The sequence below is a fragment of the Chaetomium fimeti genome (assembly GCF_033439085.1).
Source record: "Chaetomium fimeti strain CBS 168.71 chromosome Unknown B0H64scaffold_11, whole genome shotgun sequence".
In the NCBI taxonomy this organism is placed as follows: domain Eukaryota; kingdom Fungi; phylum Ascomycota; class Sordariomycetes; order Sordariales; family Chaetomiaceae; genus Chaetomium; species Chaetomium fimeti.
In genome coordinates this window covers 287,541-304,923 of record NW_026944339.1, presented here as the reverse complement: position 1 = coordinate 304,923, position 17,383 = coordinate 287,541, and the positions used below count along the sequence as shown (strand labels likewise).

Here is a 17,383-nt window from a genome sequence, read left to right as displayed (position 1 = left end):
CCCCCATGTGTCAGTGAAGGGACATCACCCGCATCTTAGCGGCCTCGGTAATAACGCACTCTCCCATAGGTCCCAACGATGGCGAGCCGTGAGATCCGTATGTGACGTTAACATGTCCCTTGAGCGGCACAGCAGATGGAATATTGACTTTTTAATCAAGTTAACGCATCCCGCCGAACCTGCAGTCAGACGTGCCAATATCCGCTGTAACTATATACCCCTGAATATCCGGCTCTCTTGGCTGCAGGTGCCTGAATGTATTGTGCAACCTATCAGGGAGGTTCTGGCGTCAGCCGAAGCCGCCCGCAGGACGTCGCCGTCCGTGATACACCTAGAAACCACGTTCACGGTTCCGTTCTTGTACCAACGGAATCAATATTGGCACCGTAGCAGTGATCCTTGTGATATTATATTTAGCATGTGACTCAACCTTGCCGGTTGCCTCGTCGACCGAATCCGAACTCCGGTCTTGCCGTGATGGGGACCAGGTCACCAGGTGGTAGGGAGGTTTATAAAGACAGTAGTAAACTCTCTCGATAATGCTTTTCCGATTCCCTAGTCTTTCTCATCATCGCTCATGCACGACCCGTCATCCCCCCGCAAATTAAAGAGATAACGTCGCGTTAAGATGCGGGCTTCCCGAGTTCTCGGCGCCATCGCCATGGCCGGCAGCGTGTCTGGCGCCGCTCTGAATAAAAGACTCTGTAAGCGGCCCCCACGTACACGAGGCACTCCATCCCGGTCGGTAACAGCAAGGGCGAAGCTAACTGTGGGGTCCTACCTACTCGACAGGCCTGTTCCCAGAGCCGGAGCGGAGAATCTGCTACTCGGAGCCGGGTGCGACCCCGCAGGACTTGGACGTGCGCGAGATCAACTTCGTGGCCGAGTACCTTCGGGCATACCAAGAAGAGATCCTTTCGCAGGGCGGGTCGCCGTTCTGGAAGATGCCGCTGCCCGACGCCGACAACTGCGGCGAGTGGCAGGTGACCAGCAAGGGGTCAACTTGGGTTATGGCTAAGCTGGTTGGCGATGAACCGGCCGGCGTGCTGTTTGCCGACATCGCCGCCACCATCGACGGCCTCACGCTGGAGGATCCGACGACAGCGCTGTTGAACTGCAGCACCGCCGGCGGCCAGATGGGCACCATCGTCGACGAGGCCAACCCTTACTACCAGACCCAGCTGTTCGAAGGCTTCACCAACAAGGGCATCATCATCAAGCTCGTCAAGAGCCCCTCGTGAGAACGTTTGCACTCGGGACTGGACAGCGCCGCCGGGGTGGGTGGGTGGGAGGAAGGACCTGGATCATTGCACACACGTCGCCAGCTTGACTGACTTCAAGTGCCGCGTGGCTTCAGATAGCCAAATCATAGATAGTATTACTCCATCCGTAGCAACGTAGCAATTCAAGACTGTCACTCAACAGTCCTACCCCGTAGCAGCGTTTCCCCTCCGCCTCGGCAGCCTTCGCGGCGGCGAGCGCCCCCTGTCGTAGCGCTCCCGCAACTCCTCATCCGCCGGCGGCGCGGCCGCCAACCACCCCGTCCCGTACGCAGCAGCCGCCAGCCATCCCAGCCCGTCGGCGGGCACCGTCGGCGTAGGCGTCGTGAGCAGCTCAACCCGGGCCCTATCCCAGAAAACAAATCCCAGCCACCGCCACCGATCCATATTCATCCTTGCCCACCCCCGCTGGTGCCTCGTAGTCTCATCCTCTCCACCCCCCCACGCTTCCCGCCACACCTGGTCCCCCCAGCGCCGACAATCCAGCCCGCCGTGCGCATCAACCCACCCAAACGGCGGCGCCGCCTCATCCTCGACGTCACCACCGCCATGATTACCAGCCACCAGTCGCGGCAAGCCCTCCTCCTTCCGGTACAACTCGTCGCGCAGGTCCCATAACTCTCTCTGCACGCGGTACGAGGCGCCGTCCATCACCGGCAGCGGGCCCGTGTCGAGGAAGCGGAAGCGCGCCAAGAGGCGCTTGGCCTGCCCCGGCGGACTCGGCGTCGGTTTCGGGTAAAGTGGCGAGGGCTGGGTGCGTTCGCGCTCGCGCTCCGCGAGCAGCGCGCGGCGCAGCATGTCCAGGTCGTAGATGGCGGCGTTGCGCCGCCGGTCGCGGGAGGGGTCTCTGGGTTGGCCGGGTTCGGTTACGTAGCCGAGTGACCAAGGGCGGGGGAAGGCGCGCCAGATGGGTTCGTTGAGGTAGCCGTGGGCTTGGGCGAGCTGCTCTGTCTCCCAGGCGGGGAAGAGGGCGAGGAACCTGTGCATCATGACGGTTTTGGGTGGGAGGGGTTGGCCGGGGCCGAGGTATCGGATTTGTGGGTGGCTGCCGCCTTCGAAGCGTGCTAGGAGTTGGTGGCGGAGCAGGGCTTTGGCAAGGCGGCGACGCTCGGTGGTGGTTAGGGGGTTGGCGGCGCCGGGGTGGATTGCGTGTAGCTCGGGGAATCGGGATTCCGCATAATCATCGACGAAGAACTGCACGGTGCGGTTGAGGTGGGAGAGAGCGATGACGGTGTCAATGGTCAGCCCACTCGCTGATGTTAGCTGTCTATAACCGCGGGGGAGATCCTCGTAGCGGTGGATTATGCGCTCGCACTCTTCGAAATAGGTCGGTTCTCGGTAGTCGAGCTTGGTAGGTGCAATTAGCAATACCGCGACGGCGTCCCGTAACCCCTGGCCCAGGTCTGTGGCTACGATGCTAAGTAGCACCTCCCGCTTGGCTGACACAAAAACCTGGTACAGTCTGGGTGAGGCGTGGATGAGGGCGTGGAGGTCGACTGTTGATCGCGCCGAGGACAGGATCGCCACCAGGACCTCAGTCGGTAAAAGCTCAAGCGTGCAGTTTGACCGCGCGACTGGTGATGACTGCTCTTTTTCCTGACCCTGATCCATCCTACAGAGAATGTATTTGGTGAAGGTTAAAATTCCGTTGTTATTCTGGCCGAGTTTAACAAGCTGATGTTGTCGTTGCGTTTGCAATCTCGAAACCAGGATAGGGGTAGAGGAGGAAGGGCGGGAGATGGAAGAGGGGAAGCCTGCAGGCTGCAGCGTGAAGCGACTGTTGGAGTCTGGGTGCAAACTGTCCGAGTGGTAACCAATGAGAACCGGCCCAGTCAAACCGAATCCGGATTATTCTCCCTCCCATCCGTCCCCCATTCGTCCCGTCTTACCGGTACTACGGAAATGTAATAGCTTGCGCGAAGTGCCAGAGGCAACCCGTTCACTTCACAGACACAGTATCACCCAGGCATTGGAGAGATCAGGGGTTCAATTCCTTCTCCGAGAAGGGTCGGGAGTTAATGAAGAAGAGGCACAAAGTCCAAGCTGCCGAGGACAAGAAGTTGTATGGGGGAGGCAGCCTAGTAGGGCATGGTGCTCCGAGGTTCCAAACTGGCAGTACTACGGCACTAATCCAAAACTTCGGTAGCCTCGGAACGCAATATCCAGAGACTGTTCACTATGCGGAACAAGCACCATCAACCGGGGTCGGGCGGGCTGCCGGGGTAGTGGCCGGCGAATCAGCTCGCCCCTTTCGGCCCAAACGGGCAACCTGGGAAGCAGCTTTCTGCTCACGGTACTCCTCGTATCACCACCCAATAAGATGTATCTTACGATCATTACGGATCCAGGACTCGTAGCACATTGTGAAGTATGAACCATGCTTAGTTGACACTGAGAGAAGTTGATGCCGCCTCCCTGGTAACTGCCCTGAGACGCATGGAAACAAGGATGTCTCGTAAGATCCGAGGTCATTCGGATCCAAGTCCGAACTACCCAGAACTTGCTCAATCCCACTCACGCCTACGCCCTTGCACGGCACGCTCTCCATGTAATGAGTGAGTCGTCACGGCTCTCAACGAAACCGAGTCCATTAGAGTCCATTATGAGACTTATAAATTCAACAACACCCTCCCCCACGCACCGCATCTGATCACCCACATCCAGTGGTCCACGCCCCTTATTCTCCCCTCCTGCCGACCATTTCTCCCATGATGACACTTCCGTGCCTCCCGGAGAGCTTCAATGGCGTCTCCTTGTTTGGAGCCGAGGTCCTCTCCATCGCGGCAAGCCTCGTCACCAATCACACCGTCTCAGTCCCTATCTCGGACCGGTTCACCCAGCCGCCGGTCGAAGTGCAGAACGCGACCTTCTGCAACGTCACGGTGACTTACACGCACCCCGGGCAGGGCGACACTGTTGCCGTCGAGGCCTGGCTTCCCCCGGCGGGCGGATGGAACGGGCGGCTTCAGGCCGTGGGCGGTGCCGGGTGGGTAGCGGGACGCAGCGATCTTACCGCCGTCGCCATGGCCGGTGCCGTGAGTGACGGCTACGCCACGGTAACGACAGACGCTGGTCTGCAGGGCGCTCAGGACTCGGAGGTTCCGTGGGCACTGCTCAGCCCCGGGAATGTGAATCTGTACGCCTTACAGAACCTCGCATCGGTGTCCTTGGACGATGAGGTAAGTCTTGGAACACATCTACACGGGGGATCTCAAAGTGGCTTACTCACTTTCTACTCAGGCGATCATTGCGAAGTCGCTAATCAAGGCATATTACGGCCGCGGGCCAGACTACTCCTACTGGAATGGCTGTTCTCAGGGCGGTCGGCAAGGCCTCATGCTCGCCCAGCGCTATCCGACGGCGTACGACGGCATCGCCGCAGGCGCTCCGCCACTCCACTGGACAAACAACCTCCTCGCCATGCTGTGGCCACAGCAGTTCATGAGCATGCTCGGCGAATATCCCTACCCGTGCGAGATCCAGGCGATCACGGCAGCCGCAACATCGGCCTGTGATGGACTGGACGGCCTTGTCGATGGCGTGATCAACGAGATGGAGGAGTGTCTAGCCAGCTTCGATCCCTTTGGGATGGTTGGACAGGCCATCACCGATTGCGCCGAGACCTCCGAGATAAGCCAGACTGCCGCGGCCGTCGTCAACGCGACGTGGCAGGGCATGCGCACCTCGCAGGGCACACATGCATGGCCGGGGCCCAACCCAGGTACCGATCTGGCCATTGGAGTCGCCAATACTGATTGTGCTTCGGGATCCTGCGTAGGCGTGCTGCCAGCTGTTGCTGTGCCATGGGTGACTCAATACATCGCCCGGGGTGCCGAGTTGGACCTGACCAACTTGACCCACGCAGAGTTCGACGAGCTAGTGCATCAGGGTCAGCAGAGGTACAGGTCCATTATCGACACCGACGATGTTGACTTGTCCGCCTTCCGCGATGTCGGCGGAAAGCTGGTCACATATCACGGGCTGGTGAGTCTCTTTGTGATGTTTGCCTCTGTCCTATGTTGGGATGGCACATGCTTCATATTTCTAACGCCGAGGTACATGCATACAGATCGATCAACTGCTCCCTCCCCAGGGCACCCTCAAGTACTACGACGGAGTTTCGGCCCTCCTCCCAGACGTCCATGACTTTTACCGGCACTTCGAAGTACCCGGAATGGGCCACTGTTCTGGAGGAGGACCGAGCGGAAACCCGATCACCCTCTTCGACCAACTGCGCGCCTGGGTTGAGAACGGCACTGCGCCGGACAGCGCCCCGGTTCGAGTCACCGACTTGGAGGGTACTGTGGGAGAGCGTATCTTGTGCCCGTACCCGCAAAAGGCCATCTTTGATCAGGATTGCGGCGCTGCGGGCGAGGGGCGGTGTTGGTCGTGCAAATAAGCAGTTGTTAATGAGCAGCGATCCGCCAACCCCTGGGTTCATTCTAGAGAACAATAGATTGGTACAATACACAGGCGGCTGAGAATGAGCCTACGGCCAGTCCTACATAACATGTTGCGAAGGATCCAAGTGTCTCGATAAGCCAGCATATCGGGACAACTTTATGCATAATAATTTGGGGGGGGGGGGTCGTTTTGATGTAATAGAAAGCCGAGCTCCTGCCGTAATGAGTGCGTTGGTTCCTCGAACCGGAAATAGCTAAATGGGAACTAAAGAAGGTTTGCCGGATGGATACTGAGCAAGAGTTCTGGGCTTAGGTGCTCATAAGGTTAACTCAACGAATTTGGGACAGCTAGTGACATTGAGCCCTTGTCGCGCCCCTTGAACCGTGTATAAAGACATATCCCCTCTTACATCCCTTCATGGTGGTAATACCAACCAGAACGGGCGGCGGCATGGCAAACCCACCAAGAACCTCTGCCCCCAGGCTTAGAATATCTCATCCGATCCAGGGCAAAAGAGTGGGATTCCTCGGTTTTGGCACTGTCATCCCACATGACACGCGAGATCCGACCGAATTACTTGCTAAAAGGAAAGTCAACAATAAGGCCGACAGCAGCACAATAAGAGTAGTTATTGGCCATCCCATTCACAGCGCCAAAGAATAGGCGAGCCTGCAGCATCTGTGAATTAGTGCACAATAGCAGACAATAGCAATCGTTAAGGTTCTGCAACACTGACAGAGCAACCGGAGGAGCATAGAAAGAAACATGTTCTTTGGCGGGTAGCTTTATATTCCCAACGTGTGATTCCACCTTCTCCTCCGAATTCCAGGTCCAGCACTGCACCCTCACCCACATCAAGACTCAAGAGGCCCATTTCATGATTCCCCTCTCGAGCCCTCACCAACGGACCAAACTAAGGCAAACACTCACTCCCTTTCCCCCAAGCCCGGAAATGGCATCCGTCCCACTTCTGTTAACCCCCAATCAGCTCAGGGGACAAAAAGCAACCCCCCCCAACCACCAACAGACATGTGCTGGTACAAGCGCGTCCGCTGGGGCTGCGACTGCATCCACGGCGTCATCCTCTGGAACCGCTGCCCGCACCGCGGGACCCCCCAATGCCAGAAGCGCCACCTCCTCGAGCGGTACCCCGTGCAGCGCGCCTGCAACACGCACCTGACCGACCCCCGTCTCCTCGACGCCATCACCGGCAACTCCACGCCCGCCACCAATGACACCACCACCACCGACGCCAACAACAACACCACCAGCCCACCGAGCGGGAGCAGCAGCAGGCGCCGCGGTGATGGCCGCCGCCGCCGCACCAGCGGCCTGGTTATTCGGCGCCACCCGGGCCCTAGATGGGGAATAATCTGAGATGACAGTGACGGGGTGGCAGACACAGTCACACAGCCAACTGGGGGAGTGGAGGAGCGGTGCGGGCACGGGCAGCTAGGGTGATTGGGGTGAAGATGAGTGAGGATGGGAGAGGAGGATCACGGGGGAGGTCGGCAGGTGGGTTGTGGGGTGTTCGGTTCTGGGAGGGTTGGGATGGGATGGGATGGTGCGACGCCGGGAGTTGGGAGCTGGGTTTGGAGCGGATGCTGGTTTGGTACGGGATGGTTGGTAGCAGTGATGAATTTGTTTTTTTCCCCTTCCTTATTTATGAGACTCGAGTACGTGACAACGTGACAGTGCTCTGATGAGATGTTCCGGAGCTGGCCCTGGCAGTGCTTGTGGACGTGAATTGTCCATCGGGGTTCGGTGTGGGGCCGTCAAACTCGAAGGCTTGGCACGGCCGCGCGACCTCCAGAGCCTCGGAGGGACCGAAGCGATCGATTGCGTTGCAGCTCCTTTCAACAAACCGTCGTGCGCCGGAGCAGCAAATCTCAATCTGGTTTGAGGACGATTTGAAGCTGACGGGATTGAGAACGCGTTCTGCGTGATCAGTGGTTGTCAGCGCGCCGTCATGTCATACGCCAAGCCAGGAAAAATCTCTTCCTCACATCCCGAGCAGAGCCCGAGAACGCAATGAAAAGAAAGTGAAATGCCGGTCAGACTTCCATCGACACCCACCCCGCCCGAGCGCCCGAAGGCAAGACCTCGAGAAAGCCGGGGTACAGATCATCGCCACTCTCTATACAGCCGCAGCCCAGAAGAGCCAGCGACCGCCGCCTTTGCAGGCAGATCGAGAGTAAAAAAGGACCTCACTGTAGGGTGCCGAGGATATCATTCATCAACCCGGGTGGGATCTGTGGCTCCTTTAGGGAACACAAAAGAGGACGAATACTATAGAAATGATTCTCTGAAGTATTGTCGACATGAAGAAAAAAAGAAGAAAAGAGAACTAAAATTCTGGGAGGGCAGCACAGCTTAAATATTCAGTTGCTGTGGCCTGTGCGCACCTGCAAATTTTCAGATTGGAGATGCTTGCACGTGACCTTTCGGAAAGGTTTGGAGCCATCATTTGTGGGCTCGAGGTGGGGAAGTGATGCTTCAGCACGCGACCAATCCAGCCACGGCGGCGCATGTCACCATTTTGGGCTGGTGCCTCTGGAAGCCCTTGGCTGATTTCTGTCAGAGCTGAAATCTTCAAATCCCGAACCCCTCAAATTTGGAACGGACGCTCAAGTTTCGGCCAACACAACACCCGTCACACACAAGGCAGACAGCAGGATTCCGTGTAAATCTAGGACTTGCCGCCCGATAGAGCCCCGCCGGCCTCATGCGTATTCTGAGCCATACACAGGAGATCAATGATGATTGCAGCGAGTAATAAAAAGCCTTGTGTCCAGATTGGTTGTGTGTTTACTTGTATTTCCTGTTTAGGAGAAACCGCGCGCTCGACGTCAGGCTCGGCCCTGTTGGCTGTGCCCCCCTCACCTCAGCCCGGAAATAAGCTTTTTCGCCAAGAGCTTCCCGCTCTCACCTGTGAGACATGGAGACATGGCAGCGCCATGGAGGGAGGGCCAGAGAAGCAGTGCCACCTTCCCGTGCACCGCCTCACTGATACCCAGATGCTCATCCCCTTCAGGAGGCCCTTATCCACCTTTATTTGAGGTACATAGTATCGGCCTTCTGGGCCCATTTACGGTCACTGTTCTCAAATCCATTTGAACCTGTGTCAACTGGTTCATCCATTTACATACCATGAGGGACAACGCACCGCTTGAAAAGATGCCTCGGCAAAAGAGCCAGGATAAGAACCAAAGGTTCCGCGAATTGGACACGGACTACCAACCAGTGAACTGGAAGCGGTTGTTCCTGGCACCCAAGTACCTCGGTGTGTAACCATGCCGCGCTTCCCCAATATTCCCCGGCCCCGATGAATCCTTATCGGAAGAAGAAGACTAACAAATTACCCAACAGCATGCTGGATCATCACGATCATCGCCATTGTTTTGACTATTCTCCTCACCGTTTACCATGACCAAGTCGTCGAGGTAAGCCACACCCAACCAATATTCCGTGTAAAAAAAAGCAACGCCCGCTGACGGTGGAAATAACAGCACCTTCGACCGTGGTCCGAGAAGGTCCGCGACCTCCCTGCCGGATGGCTGATCCCCATCGCAATCTTGATCGTCCTCTCCTTCCCACCGCTCTTCGGTCACGAGATAATAGCCCTCCTCTGCGGCGTGGTATACGGGTTGTGGATCGGATTCGGGGTTGTGGCAGCAGGAACCTTTTTCGGCGAGCGTGCGTTTGCCCTTGATCTTGACCATGCCACTGTGATAGAAGACTGACAAAGCCTGCAGTTGGCACCTGGTTTGCCTTCACCTACCTCTTCCGCCGCAAAGCCGAGAAACTCGAACGGACAAATCTCAGCTACGGCGCCCTCGCCCGCCTGACCCGCGACGGCGGTTTCTGGGTAAGCCTACCAACTTTGCTCCTCACCACTCCCCTATCATCAAACAAAACAAACCACTAACCACCCCACCCAACACCAGATCGTCCTCCTCATCCGCTTCTCCGCCATCCCCTCCCACTTCTCCACCGCCGTCTTCTCCACCTGCGGCGTCAACTTCTGGTTCTTCGCCATCGCCACCCTCGTCACCCTGCCCAAGCAGATCTTCCTCGTCTACCTGGGCGTGCTGCTGGTCGAGGAGCAGTCCGACAACCTGGCCAAGAACATCGTCTTCGCCGTCGCCTTCGTCGCCACCATCGCCATGGCCGTCTACATCTGGTGGAAGATGCGCAAGATCAAGCGCGTGCTGCTGGAGGAGCAGGCTGCGCGGCGCAAGGCGAAGGTGACGGGTGAGGAGGGGGTGGATGGAGGAGAGGAAGGGCGGCAGTGGTTGATGGAGGCGCCGGCTAGCCCGCCAGGCCCGTTTGGAGGGAGGGAGTATGAGGTTGTGGGGCAGGAGGAGGCGGATATTGGGGTTGTTGCGCCCGGGAGGGTTGTGGCTGCAGGGGAGCCGTATGGGCCACATTACCGTTCTGACTTTGGGTATCACGGCGCGGCTGGGGGGAGGGATATGGGGAAGGAGCCTGTCAGGGAACAGGCGTGGGTATAGTTGGGATGGATAATAGACAACAAGCCGTATGTGATGCATCTGGCATGCTACCACGGGGGCAATGGAATCGGCTGACTAGACGGCTGGCGCAAGCGTTGATGATTAGGGATCGCGGGATCTGGCATTATCTGTACAACAGGGGCCCAGAACCCCTCCTCATTCTTTCCTCTCCACGTCCTTATAATGCTGCGTAAAGTCGTACCGCACCTCCATCGGCCCTAATAACAACTCCTTCAAGAATACCTTATCAGTGTCGCCCTTCTGCACCAGCTGCATAAACTCGTCCCTCTCAAATCTCGTCGCGGGGACCTTGTCCGACACCCGCCTGAAGTTCTCCTGCGATATGGGATCGATGATAGTCCGCCACTTCTCAATCCGCTTCTCCGAGTACAGCTCCAAGATGGAGTCGTCCGCCTTGCCGTCCCATATCCCCGCGAGGCAGTCGTACAGACCCCCAACATCGACGAACCCGCCCGTGATGCCGAGGCCGCCCCACGGGTTGCACAGGTGGGCGGCGTCGGCGGCCAGCAGCACCCGGCCGACGCGGAACTTGGGGGCGCACCGCTGGTGCATGCGGTAGGGGGAGATGTTGATCATTTTGTATTCGTCGGGCTTCGGGTGGCCGGGGAGCATGGTCTCGAATTTCCAGGGCTGGCGGGCAACGTACTCTTCGCGGGAGAGTCCGGGGGTTTCGCCGTAGGTGATGCGGTAGAGCCCGTCGCGGGTGATCCTGGCGGCCATCTGGGTGTGTTAGTAGGGAGGCCCTAGAAAGAATGATGGGGGTCTTACAAAGAAATGCTCTGGGTGTATGATGAAGTTCGCGTCGTCCCAACCAAACTTCTCCTCGAACGGATAGTACGTCTGCCGCAGTTAGCACCCCCTATCTCAGTGACACGTACCCAGACACAGCCCAAAACTCACATTCGTCGCAATGATCTGCGCATCCCACGTAAACCCCGGAAACTCATCCCCAAACAGCGCCCTCCTCACCGCACTATTCGCCCCATCACAACCCACCACATAATCGCCCCTGACCACCTCCCTCCTCTTCCCACCAGCACCGCCGCCATCCTCCACCTCCACTTCGCACCACGCCCCCTCCCCATCCTGCCCGACCCCGACCACCCTCCTCCCCCACTCCACCACCCCGCCATACTTCCCCGTCACCTCCTCCAACATCAAACGATCCAACTCCTGCAGCACCAGACAATGCGTCCTCAGATCCTGCCCTTCCACATCCGCCACCACACGCATATCAAACCCCGCCATCCGCTCCCCCCCACCCTCAACCTCAACCTCAACCTCAGCACCACCACCACCACCAGCATCACCAGCAACACCAACAAGCGGTTTCCGCCAGCACATAGTACTAATCACAATCCCGCGCTCGCGGATGGCGTCGGCGATGCCGGCACGCTCAAACTCGGGGATGGCGGGCCCGCCGTAGTGCGCCGCGCGCGGCTGCTGGTCCAGGTCGGCGGCGGCTTCGAGGATGTGCACGGGGATGCCGTGCTTGGAGAGCAGCAGGGCGAGGAGCAGGCCCGAGGGGCCGGCGCCTACTATGAGGACCTGCGGTGGTCGTTAGGGGTGTTGGGGGGTGTTGGGGGGTGAGAGGGGGTGAGAGGGGGGTGAAAGGTGAGGGCTGGGGATGAGATGGGGAGGACTGACTTTGGAGAAGGGTCGTTTGGGGGCTGGGTCGGGCATGGTGGTGTGGTTGTTGTCAACTTGGTTGTTGTTGCGTCGTTGTGGTTGTATAGTTGTGGTGCTACAGTTGTGGTTGTGAAGTGGTAATGTGGTGTAGGTTATTCGAGAGGAATCAGGGGCCGGGAGCTATAACCGAGGGGATTCCCATGAGAATAACCCCCTGCTGGGGGCCGTCCCGACTTATGTCGGTCCCCCGTTTTCCCTTTCCCCGCATTCTTCGAAGCAACGGTAGGGCGACAAACTGGTCCATGGGTTTGTGGTTGTGGATCGAGAGCACGGCAGGTATGCAGGTGAGACGATAGTGCCCTGGTTATGCAGGGAGGTTACCGTTCGGGGCCCTTGATTTATTGCCGTCAACCCCACCATCTCGAACTGTCCAGCTCGGAGGGCGGTGCAGTGCCCTTCCTGGTTTACCAAATGCGGGGAAGAGTTGGGGGCTTTGGGGTTTTGGTCAAGCCTGGGCTGGGGTCGGCAAATAACAAGCGGGGATGCGGGGAGAGGTGGAATGGGGGCCGAGGTTTTGGTTCGACGTGTCAACGGCTCGATGGATGGGCGACGAACATTACCCCTGACGAACTGTCCGCTGTTGGGTTGTTTGAGAAAGACACACGGGGTTCTAAGCAACCAGCTCGTTAACTATCGCGCGTGGTTTAGTTGTAGTGAACAAATATGTGCCGGACGTAGTCGGTCAACCTCAGAACATTAGCAAGGTCGTGATGGGAAGGAATTTGGTCTCGGAACTGTAATCATTTCAGCGTCCCCTGCTCTTGTATTTAAGCCATTCGGGGGGTCTCGGACAACCTAATTCAAGGGATCCTTCCATCACCTCCCAAGATTGTTGACAATACTGCCCACCATGACAGCCACTTCTCTCTCCCAGTGCTTCCCACCGGAGTCCACCTCGCTTCCCCTCCCCTGACCCTTCGCGGCCGCAGCAACTGCACTCGGCAGCTGACTTCCCCGGGCCACGCACTCCTTGATGGCCTCGCCCACGGTCTGCCGGTTTGTTCTGAGTGTTCGTGCGGAGACGCCTCCCTTTGACATGATCTCCTGCACCCTCGGCGCCATGCTGCCGGCCATGGTCCGCCAGAAATAGCTCGCCAGCGAACCCGTCTCCAAGTGCGCCAGCAGCGGCTGCAGCAAGTTCCCGGCCGCCTGCTCCGCATGCTTACCCTGCAGCAGCGGGTGCACAGGCGCCTTCGTCCCCTCCAGCACCACCTCCAGCGCCACGACATTCTGACACCGCGCGCTGACCTCAGCCAGTGTCCTATCCAGGCTCGGCAGCGTCGCCAGCGCCCGCGACAAGCCCGCGATGCTACTCTGCAGCGCAGACCTCAAATACACCTCCAGCGCCTGCAGCATCAGCGTCGGCGCCCACCGCTCCCCCGCCCCCTTCCCCAACCCCGACGACGGCGGCGGCGGGGTCAGAAAATACAGCGCCGTCAGCGCCGCCACCGTCCTCGTGCGCACCTCCTCCGACTGGGCATACGTCGCGGTCCCGCCGGTCGCACTCCCCATCGAGAACTCGCGCACCACCCTTTCTGCCGTCTCCCTCACCGCCCTCTCCACGGGCGCCACCACCCCCTCCCTCAACCCCTTCACCACCGCCACCCTATCCAACCCATACCCCTCAGCGCCCACCACGCCCACCCCGGCAAACAACCCCCCCAGCGCCAGCAACGTATGCGCACAGCGCACCAGCGCGCGACAATCCTCCCTGCCCCTCGCCGAGGCCGCGCTGGTCGTCGCCGTCGCCGACGCCGACCCCGTCAGCTCGGCGTGCTGGGCGTCGAGCTGGCGGGCGAGGTGCAGGGCGCGGGCGACGGCGCGGGCGAGGCGGAGCGCGTCCCACAGGCGGGCGGCCACGGCGCGCACCTGGTCGGCCTCGGCGTGTTTTTGGGTTACCTCGCGGGTCAGCTGCGCGTGGCTGGCGTTGAGGGCGGTGATTTGTGTGGTCAGGGTGTCGAGGATGTGGGTGCTCGCTGAGGCGTGGGTTGAGGTGTGGCTGAGGAGGGGCAGGGCGGAGCGGGTGGTGAGCTGGTCGATGTGGGAGTCGATTTCTTGGATGTCGAAGAGGACTCGTGAGAGAGGGGTGGAGAGGTCGAGGGGGGTGTCGGTGGGGTTGTTGGTGGCTAGGACGAGGGTGTTGGCGAAGGAGGAGGGTGTGAAGGAGGGGTCGAGGAAGGCTTCGTAGTCGATGTAGGAGGGCTCGTCGGGGTCGGTGGCCGCAGGGCCCGTGGGGGTTATTGGAGCGCTGCTCATTGCAGCGGGTGGTTTTGTTTACTTTTTAGCGGTGGTGGTGATGTGCGGCGTGGTGTTGTCTGGGATGTGTGGTGTGCTGCTGCCGCGGTGGTGTGGTGCCAAGACGCGCAGAGGCCAAATCGTCGGGACGCGACCCCCTGGCATGAGCTCCGCCGTTTTCAGCGGACTTTCACCTGCAGCTCGGCATCCGCTCCCCCGCGAGCTCACTCGCGCGTGGGCCCTGTTGCTGCGGCCAGTGAGGTCATCACTGTGCCTGTCACCGTGCGTTGTTGCGCAAACTCGACTGCCGGTTGTGGGGCGACAACGATATGATCTGGTGCGTTTCTGTCCAACAAAGAGAGAATTCACAACTTCTGTGGTAGTACAATACTGTATGTTAAGGGAGTCATTCGGGGCGTTGATCTGGCTGCGGTGCCTCTTCTTAATCGTATTTCGTATGTATGTACCGGCCTCACACAGTGTTTTCTTTTTGGAGAACTCGCGAAGGCCCCACCCGGGATGAGTGATTAAACTTTCTCACTTTCCGGAAGGAACGGAGGTTCAGCGCACATCACTGCGTAACCAGACTCCCAGACGACTCGCCAATTGCACCCGCCACGGCTTTGCCCGAACCCGCCCGAGGACATACTGCTCTCTCGGACTAGAAGCCTGGCTCATTCCCCGATGCCCGCGATGCGATAACTTGCTCGCGACGGCTTAGGCCAGTGCAATTGTTCGAGACTGCTCCATCTTCGATCTCTCGATATTCGGGTCCTCGATCGATTCCTCCACCGATTCCTCGACTGATCGATCCCCCGACTGACCGATCCCTCGATTCGCTGTTTCCTGTTCCCACCGACTACCCTCGTGAATCGACCTCCAATATGGCCTTGTTACAGGCCCGCGAGGCCCTCTCCTTCCCTCCCGGCGATAACGTGACCGACACCGTAATCAACAATGTCCACTTGAACCTCACGACCCTCGAGCATTGGAACTACACCCTCTACTCCAATGGCTCCTTGTCCAATGGCTCGTGGTGCCTCCTGACCTTTGAACATTACGCGCCCTCGTACCTCCTTCCAAATGGCACCTTTCTCAACGCGACATGGTGCTGGGCGCCCACCGAACCCATCGGGGTGCGCGGCGGTATCGCTATCGGCTACGCTGTCTTGTTTGGCATCGCCCTGGTCATGACCATCGTTTGTCTCAATAAGCATGGCAAACTCCATCTCCCGGCCGAGAAGCGCTTCTACCCCATCGGGAGGAGGTGGCAGTGGTACTGGGGCTCCTTCGTGTGTGCAACTGCTATGATCAGTCTGCTCGTCTCTGTGGATGTCGACCGTTATTTTCTGCCCGAATTACCCGTTATCCTGACGAGTTTCTTCTGGTACATAATGCAAATTGGCGCCGTTGCCATTGTCTGGGAAGCTGTGCGTCATTGGGGAAGTTGGATGGAGCGACAGTTTATCGACCCCGATCCCTTCTCTCTGCGAGACGACGACAGGCGGTCTAGAGTCGAGTTTTATCTGCCGCTGTTTGCTTATCTCTTCCTCTGGCTGGTATGTTCTTCGCCGCCGTTGAATTACCATGGCTCTCGCTCCGAAACTGACCAAATGTGTGACGCAGAACTTCTTCATGATCGTGCCCCGGAACTGGACGCCCATCCAGCATCAGCGATACCCGCAGCAGACAATCGACGAAGCCGCACCCACCGCGACCGACACACGCTTCAAAGCCGGCGCTTTCCTGTTGGCAGTCTGCTGGTTGATAACTGCCTTCTCGCTGCGACACTCGATCAAGTATTATTGCCCGCGCAACCGGGGCATCTTCAACCGCATTATCGGTTTTGTCCGGTACACCCCGCTCCGCTTCGCCCTCATTATGCCCCTAGCGGCCGCTATTATCGCATACCAAGGCTTGGTAGCCTTTTATTTCGACTATAGCCCTCTCAAAGTCGGTGGTTTGAACGCAGCCATCTACGCAGGTGGCTACACCCCTGCGCTCCTCATCGTCTGGATCCAAGCCCTGTTTGGCTTCGCAAACCCCAACGAAGACCGCGAGCTACAGCGCCAGCGCCGTGTGCGTACCCAAGCCCTCAACCGCGAAATGGGGATTGTGATTAAGCCGTCGTGGTGGCACCGCATCAATGGCGAATATATGGACCCAAACGAGGGCATGCGCGAGCGCTTGATGCGCAACGTCCGCGAGATTCACGGGACAAAGGCGACTGGGCCGGCCGCCGAAAACGGCCGTACTGAGGGGGCTGACGAGCCCGTCGAGATGACACCCGTGTCCCCGCCCCCACTCGCCTCCCCCCGAGTGACCAGCCCACCGGTAGAGGCGTACATCGGGAGATCCGACCGGAGGCGCCAAGAGCGTACCGCGGAGCTGGCTGCCGGATTGCTGTTTCCCGAGGCGGCACAAGGGTCTGCTGCCGCCACCGCCCGACGACGCGCCGAGTTGATGATGGACGGGCCGCCGCCGCCGTCATACACAGACACGGTCGGGAGCACGCAGCCGGCTCCCAACCCCGGACCTCCAAACGTAGCGCGGAGCCTGAGTGGCCAGTCGTCGGCGTCGACCAACCAGCCACCACAGCAGATTAGGAGTATGCTGGATGTCTGAGTCGGCGCAGGCAACGAGCAGCGACACACTCGAATCGAGCAATTTCTTACTGCTCAGTCAGTCACCTACCCACAGCCAATGAGCCCACCCGTTCCAACCGCTTCAAGTTCGACGAGGGAAACCAGTACCGCCACCTGGCCGGTTGATGAACCATCTCTCGCCCTGCGCCCGCGTCAGAAGCGGAGTGGCGGAGAACTGGCGCGGCGCCAAAATCAAGTCTCGACGGAGCGGACACTGGCATCGCTCGCCGCAATGTCGAGCATCGAACACTATGAGGGGCATAATAAATTAGACGCCACATAAAAGACGTCATAATTCGGAAGATGCCTCCATGTATAGCACAGACCGAGCAACACCCCCACACAACCGCGCAACATCTTGGAGATAGGGACTGGGGCAGATTTTTGGATATGCCAGCACAAACACGATTACCTGATAACTAGCGCACCTAGCATTCACACATAGAGATAGTTCATCGTAATTCAGTGAATACAACAGCAAAGAACTTGCCCTCGTGGTCGGGCACCATCGAACATACCACTCCCGGTCCCCACTCATACGTTATCCAGCGTGCCTCTTCCCCTTCGCACCCCTTCGCGAGGGTTAACCGACATG

The 17,383-nt window shown here is 58.8% G+C and overlaps 8 protein-coding genes across 8 annotated transcripts; 5 read left to right on the top strand and 3 right to left on the bottom strand.

The window, feature by feature from the left end:
• The first annotated feature begins 312 nt into the window (after positions 1–312).
• On the top strand, positions 313–1,271 carry B0H64DRAFT_410916 (uncharacterized protein). The gene is made up of 2 exons (XM_062804820.1): positions 313–704; positions 793–1,271. The coding sequence occupies exons 1-2, from the start codon at positions 629–631 to the stop codon at positions 1,239–1,241; spliced, it is 525 nt and encodes a 174-aa protein (XP_062654427.1). The 5' UTR covers positions 313–628; the 3' UTR covers positions 1,242–1,271.
• A 16-nt stretch (positions 1,272–1,287) lies between these two features.
• On the bottom strand, positions 1,288–3,035 carry B0H64DRAFT_410914 (uncharacterized protein). Its single transcript, XM_062804819.1, has one exon. The coding sequence runs from the start codon at positions 2,889–2,891 to the stop codon at positions 1,428–1,430; it is 1,464 nt and encodes a 487-aa protein (XP_062654426.1). The 5' UTR covers positions 2,892–3,035; the 3' UTR covers positions 1,288–1,427.
• Positions 3,036–3,988: 953 nt separating this feature from the next.
• On the top strand, positions 3,989–5,679 carry B0H64DRAFT_331316 (Tannase/feruloyl esterase; the record flags this gene model as incomplete). Its single annotated transcript, XM_062800992.1, has 3 exons — positions 3,989–4,459; positions 4,521–5,264; positions 5,350–5,679. 3 exons carry the CDS (start codon positions 3,989–3,991, stop codon positions 5,677–5,679), a joined length of 1,545 nt encoding a protein of 514 aa, XP_062654425.1.
• Positions 5,680–6,433: 754 nt separating this feature from the next.
• Positions 6,434–7,396, top strand: B0H64DRAFT_49513 (uncharacterized protein). The gene has a single exon (XM_062808327.1). It carries the CDS (start codon positions 6,714–6,716, stop codon positions 7,059–7,061), a length of 348 nt encoding a protein of 115 aa, XP_062654424.1. The 5' UTR covers positions 6,434–6,713; the 3' UTR covers positions 7,062–7,396.
• A 1,388-nt stretch (positions 7,397–8,784) lies between these two features.
• On the top strand, positions 8,785–10,389 carry B0H64DRAFT_49496 (snare associated Golgi protein-domain-containing protein). The gene is made up of 5 exons (XM_062808326.1): positions 8,785–8,967; positions 9,054–9,127; positions 9,194–9,380; positions 9,440–9,552; positions 9,632–10,389. The coding sequence occupies exons 1-5, from the start codon at positions 8,835–8,837 to the stop codon at positions 10,196–10,198; spliced, it is 1,074 nt and encodes a 357-aa protein (XP_062654423.1). The 5' UTR covers positions 8,785–8,834; the 3' UTR covers positions 10,199–10,389.
• B0H64DRAFT_446722 (uncharacterized protein) lies at positions 10,355–11,902 on the bottom strand (the record flags this gene model as incomplete). The annotated part of the gene is made up of 4 exons (XM_062806942.1): positions 10,355–10,939; positions 10,988–11,059; positions 11,120–11,767; positions 11,867–11,902. The coding sequence occupies 4 exons, from the start codon at positions 11,900–11,902 to the stop codon at positions 10,355–10,357; spliced, it is 1,341 nt and encodes a 446-aa protein (XP_062654422.1).
• Positions 11,903–12,631: 729 nt separating this feature from the next.
• B0H64DRAFT_451423 (Golgi transport complex subunit 5-domain-containing protein) lies at positions 12,632–14,164 on the bottom strand (the record flags this gene model as incomplete). Its single annotated transcript, XM_062807161.1, has 1 exon — positions 12,632–14,164. One exon carries the CDS (start codon positions 14,162–14,164, stop codon positions 12,725–12,727), a length of 1,440 nt encoding a protein of 479 aa, XP_062654421.1. The 3' UTR covers positions 12,632–12,724.
• A 683-nt stretch (positions 14,165–14,847) lies between these two features.
• B0H64DRAFT_49469 (uncharacterized protein) lies at positions 14,848–16,923 on the top strand. The gene is made up of 2 exons (XM_062808325.1): positions 14,848–15,702; positions 15,770–16,923. The coding sequence occupies exons 1-2, from the start codon at positions 15,028–15,030 to the stop codon at positions 16,766–16,768; spliced, it is 1,674 nt and encodes a 557-aa protein (XP_062654420.1). The 5' UTR covers positions 14,848–15,027; the 3' UTR covers positions 16,769–16,923.
• The last annotated feature ends 460 nt before the right edge of the window (positions 16,924–17,383 follow it).

Coding starts and splice junctions, on each gene's coding strand:
- B0H64DRAFT_410916 (XM_062804820.1), top strand. CDS start 629: ATGCGGGCTTCCCGAGTTCTCGGCGCCATCGCCATGGCCGGCAGCGTG. Junction 705..792: donor CGCTCTGAATAAAAGACTCT/GTAAGCGGCCCC, acceptor CCTACTCGACAG/GCCTGTTCCCAGAGCCGGAG.
- B0H64DRAFT_410914 (XM_062804819.1), bottom strand. CDS start 2,891: ATGGATCAGGGTCAGGAAAAAGAGCAGTCATCACCAGTCGCGCGGTCA.
- B0H64DRAFT_49513 (XM_062808327.1), top strand. CDS start 6,714: ATGTGCTGGTACAAGCGCGTCCGCTGGGGCTGCGACTGCATCCACGGC.
- B0H64DRAFT_49496 (XM_062808326.1), top strand. CDS start 8,835: ATGAGGGACAACGCACCGCTTGAAAAGATGCCTCGGCAAAAGAGCCAG. Junction 8,968..9,053: donor CCTGGCACCCAAGTACCTCG/GTGTGTAACCAT, acceptor ATTACCCAACAG/CATGCTGGATCATCACGATC. Junction 9,553..9,631: donor CCCGCGACGGCGGTTTCTGG/GTAAGCCTACCA, acceptor ACCCAACACCAG/ATCGTCCTCCTCATCCGCTT.
- B0H64DRAFT_49469 (XM_062808325.1), top strand. CDS start 15,028: ATGGCCTTGTTACAGGCCCGCGAGGCCCTCTCCTTCCCTCCCGGCGAT. Junction 15,703..15,769: donor CTTATCTCTTCCTCTGGCTG/GTATGTTCTTCG, acceptor TGTGTGACGCAG/AACTTCTTCATGATCGTGCC.